At 39.1% G+C, this 4,484-nt stretch overlaps 1 protein-coding gene across 1 annotated transcript; it reads left to right on the top strand.

Moving 5' to 3' along the window:
* The first annotated feature begins 325 nt into the window (after positions 1 to 325).
* LOC103704784 (glycosyltransferase BC10-like) lies at positions 326 to 2,393 on the top strand. Its single transcript, XM_088720846.2, has 2 exons — positions 326 to 1,017; positions 1,591 to 2,393. The coding sequence occupies exons 1-2, from the start codon at positions 430 to 432 to the stop codon at positions 2,344 to 2,346; spliced, it is 1,344 nt and encodes a 447-aa protein (XP_088576972.2). The 5' UTR covers positions 326 to 429; the 3' UTR covers positions 2,347 to 2,393.
* Positions 2,394 to 4,484: the final 2,091 nt, after the last annotated feature.

Below are 4,484 nucleotides of genomic sequence, written 5' to 3'. Positions count from 1 at the left end.
TGGTTAATCATTTTAGCTGAATCACTATGCTAAAGGTATTCATGTAAAAATAGTATTTTGTGAGGGCATGCACGTAAATATTGATTTGGAGTGTATTTATGTAAATTTTAATATTTAGAAGGATATTTATGCAAAAATTTAAGAATTTTTTTGCATAATATTTCTTTTCACATGTTTATCTGTTAAGTATATTTTTATTATTTACATTTTAAACTGCTAAATTCTTAATGACATGATACATAAAAAAAAATAAAAAAAATAAAATAAGTATTTGATAACAATATTTATGTAAATATTAAATTTAAAAAATATTTATGTAAATTTTAATATTTAGGAGGACATGTAAAAAAGATACCCTTTCTTATATTGACTGCAGCTGGATTAGAAAGTTTCTGCGCGCCTACTGTTTCCAAGAAGATATTTTTTATAATGAGGATAAGGAAGAGACAATTTCCTATTAATTTAACGTGCAGGAGAGTTCGAAATTACAGCGAGATGGAGATGAGGCAAAGGAGTAACAGGGATAAGGAGGAGGCATTGCTCTTGGCAAGCTCTCGAAGAAAGGATGGCTGGCTTGAGCTAATAAAAATTGTTATGGGTATACCTGTTTTCATAGCAGGGGCAGTTCTAGGGCTGTCATTGGGTGTGTCTTTCACTCATCACACATCACAGATCCAGCCCTTCTCTCCGACGAAGTTATACCCAGAAAACTATGGGAAGGACGGCTTGAGGTTTAAGAACTTCATCAGGCCAAGCCATTCGATGCATGCGATGACAGATGAAGAGCTCGTTTGGAGGGCTTCAATGGTGTCCAAGAGAGAGGAGTATCCATTCAAGAGAGTGCCGAAGGTGGCCTTCCTGTTTCTGATAAAAGGGCCTTTGCCATTGTCGCCATTGTGGGATAGGTTTTTCAAAGGTGGTGAAGGGCACTTTACAGTTTATGTGCATTCATCTCCACGGTACCACCTTAATGTCTCCAAGACCTTTGCCTTCTATGGTCGCCAAATTCCAAGTCAGGTACAGATTCTGCATGATCTTGTTTATGTTTACTTTGTCTTATATCACACATTCTACTTGATCTGCTGTCTGGAAACATATTCCATGGTTTTGAATCCATTGTAAAGCATGTTCTGAAGATGAAAATGCTTCTTGTTGCTGAATATGTTACTCATGACAATAGTAGAGGGAAGTTATTATAAAAGTATCAGTTTTAGGATGTAGATCAAGCTTCATATGTCACCTTTATTTGACAAACAACATCTACATTCGGTCACGAAATCATAAAAATTAGCATAAAAATACAAGTTAGACTTTTACTTTTTTTCCAGCTGCATGGTAGTGTGTAGTATCTTGCTGCTCTGCAGTTTCATTCCTTGTTTGTTAGCATGATACAATACATCGAGAGTAGTTCTACTTGAGAAATAGATGAATATCATTGAACACAACCTGTTGTTGCTTGCACATGCAGAGTCCAATCAGACAGCACATCCGAGATAGATTTATTAGCTAATCAGACATGTAGAATTCAGCATGATCGAAGTCTTGGTTGGATTCGCCTGACTAATGCATCTATTTGCTGTTCATATGCAGGCGACCGAATGGGGATCGATGTCATTGGTAGATGCAGAAAGGCGTCTCTTGGCCAATGCTCTGCTAGACTTCTCCAACGAGCGCTTCGTTCTGCTATCAGATGGTTGCATTCCACTCTACGATTTCGTCACTATTTACAGGTATCTATTGCGCTCCGACCACAGCTTCGTGCATTCTTACGACGAAGACACAGAAAATGGCCGCGGACGTTATAGCCGCCATTTGGCTCCTGCAATCAAGCTTTCTCAATGGAGGAAAGGGGCTCAATGGTTTGAACTACACCGCTCGTTGGCAGTGAATATAGTTGCAGATGACAAGTACTACAACCTTTTCAGGAAATATGCTGGTTCTCTTAACTATCCTGACGAGCACTACATTCCCACCTTCTTGAGCATGTTCTATGGGGCCTCGATCGCCAACAGGACGCTGACTTGGGTAGACTGGTCAACGAGAGGTCCTCACCCTGCAACATTTGGCCGCAGAAACATCACAGAGGGCTTCATCCAGTCTATCAGAAATAATGCGACCACCTGTTCATGCAACTTCAGACCAACCTCAGTTTGTTTCCTTTTCGCCAGAAAGTTTTCTCCTGATGCATTAGAATTTAGAACCCCTGCTCAACATATCTCCAACAGTCATGAGATTTTAACTTCTTTTAACTTGATCCCCAAGGAATGCAGTCTTCTCACCCATACATTCCTGTCTTCTCTGATGTGTTTTATGGCACCAGGATGGCAAATAAATCACCAAATATGAGACATTTTCGGTTTCTAAATTTCTTTTTTCAAGCATTAGTTAAAATGGCTGTTATTTGGTTTGTGAGAAACAGATCTAGAAGTTATTGATGCATGGTTCCGAGGCCAGGTGATGGTACGTGCATGCATGCTTACCAGTCTGGGATTTCACCATTTCTAAATTCCGCTCCTCATCCCAGGCCTGATGTAAGCTGAAGCGCGGGCCTTGTGTGGTATTCCGGTGAGGATATCAGAAGCCAGTATAAATTTTATTCCTGCCCTTCAATTAAGATTTCCATTCAATGTCTGGTCCATGGTCTCGTATATATGTCTAACTGTGTGCAAAACTGAGATATCTGTGTACTATGTAATAAATAGACGATCTAATTTTATGCAGCACGAAATGTAAAAGAGCAAGTGTAGAGGGACTATATTTGAGGTGCAGTCAAACAAAGGACTGGATGTTAATTAATAATTTCATATAAGACGGACAATCAGGATTCAGGAGTATATCGGCAGAGAATCAGAAGTGATAAGATTTCGAATCTATCCCAGATGATACCATCCTGCCGCAGGTGATATCTTTAAATCTAAGAGTGTGGGAAAACTTGGGGTTATAATTTATAGCATGACTGAGATGGAGAGGGGGTAGAGCTCATGAAAACCTCTCCATGAAAGGACTGGCTCCAGCCAAGAAAAACTGTGGTTAGTGTACATTTTTTCAAAGCAGGGGCAGTTATAGGCTTGCAATTGGGTGTGCATTTCACGCAGGAAATATTTCAGACTCAGCTCTTCTTTCTGATCGACGAAGTTATACTCAGAAAACTGTGGAAAGGATAGCCTGGGCTCTAATAATTTCATTGAGCCAAGCCATATGATGCATGGGATGGCAGATGAAGAGCTGTTTTGGAGGGCCTCAATGGTATCCAAGGGGAAGAAGTATCCATTGAAGAGAGTGCCGAAGATAGCCTTCCCGTTTATGACGAAAGGACCTTCGTCACTCGCCATTGTGGGATGGGTTTTCCAAATTAAGGTCGTGAAGGGCTCTTCACAGTGTGTCTGCATGCATATTCAAAGCACAAGCTTAAGGTTTCCAAGACCTTAATTAGCCTTCTATGGTCGCCAAATTCCAAGTTTGTTACTATCTTTACATGATTTTGTTCATGTTTATAAGTCTCATTTATTGCACATTCTACTTGATCTACTGCTTGGAAACAAATTTAATATTTCTCAATTGATCGTAGAATGTGTTATCAAGATGTGAAAGTACGTACATCCTTTCACCTGAATATTGCTAAATATGCTACTTCTGGCAATAGTACAGTAGTTTCCATCAGTATTACAAGTATAAAAATGAAACTATATAAAATGAAAGAGTTCAGAAAAAAGAAAAGGGATGAGTGGGAGGATAAAGAGGATGAGGAAGCAAAGCAGAAGGTGGTCAGCAAAGCATCAAGGATGGGGACGGCAACAAGGGGGCCAGTACAAGAGAGAGAGAGAGAGAGAACGGAGAGAGCTTTGCCATGGGAAGTGAGGGTAAGCATGTCCTCAAGCCCCAACCATCATGGCAGGTGGAAGTGAAAAGGCTATGCTCACTGCTGCATTTTGCCTTATAGCCAATTTGACTGCAAGACGAAATGCAGCAAGTTCTTGTTGCATCTCAAAATACATGAGCCTTACCCACTTGCAGCAATCTGATTTGGTCTAGTTGGTTCACTTACAGTCAGTTGTAGATGACTAACAGTCCCTTAGTGAGGAAACTTACAACTAATTGAACTAACAAAATATTGGTGTAAATTGGAGTAAATTAATACTTTTACTTCAGTTCAACATATTTTATAATCAAAAGCAACCTTAGGGTTCGACGAGTTAGGCCAGGACAATAAGGGATCTTTATTTCATTTAAACCTTCTTTGACCTCGAACCAAAATGCAAGTTGAATAATTTGTTAATCTATTCCACTCGTGTACTCATATAATTTTATCTCATGCACATGCTTGCTTGCTCACATAGCAACAACTCACATTGTTTTGAAAAGCAGCAGATGGATGGTCCTACTTTTGCATGCAACTTATATATTAAAAATCACTAGAAAACTTAAGCATTGGAAGAAAAAAAAATTATTGCGAGAATCATTATAATAAATATATTTTTATGTAT

This window comes from Phoenix dactylifera, chromosome 4, assembly GCF_051530095.1.
Source record: "Phoenix dactylifera cultivar Ajwa chromosome 4, Ajwa_hap1_PhDact_Kaust_v1.1, whole genome shotgun sequence".
NCBI lineage: Eukaryota > Viridiplantae > Streptophyta > Magnoliopsida > Arecales > Arecaceae > Phoenix > Phoenix dactylifera.
This window is presented reverse-complemented; position numbering and strand designations above follow the sequence as displayed.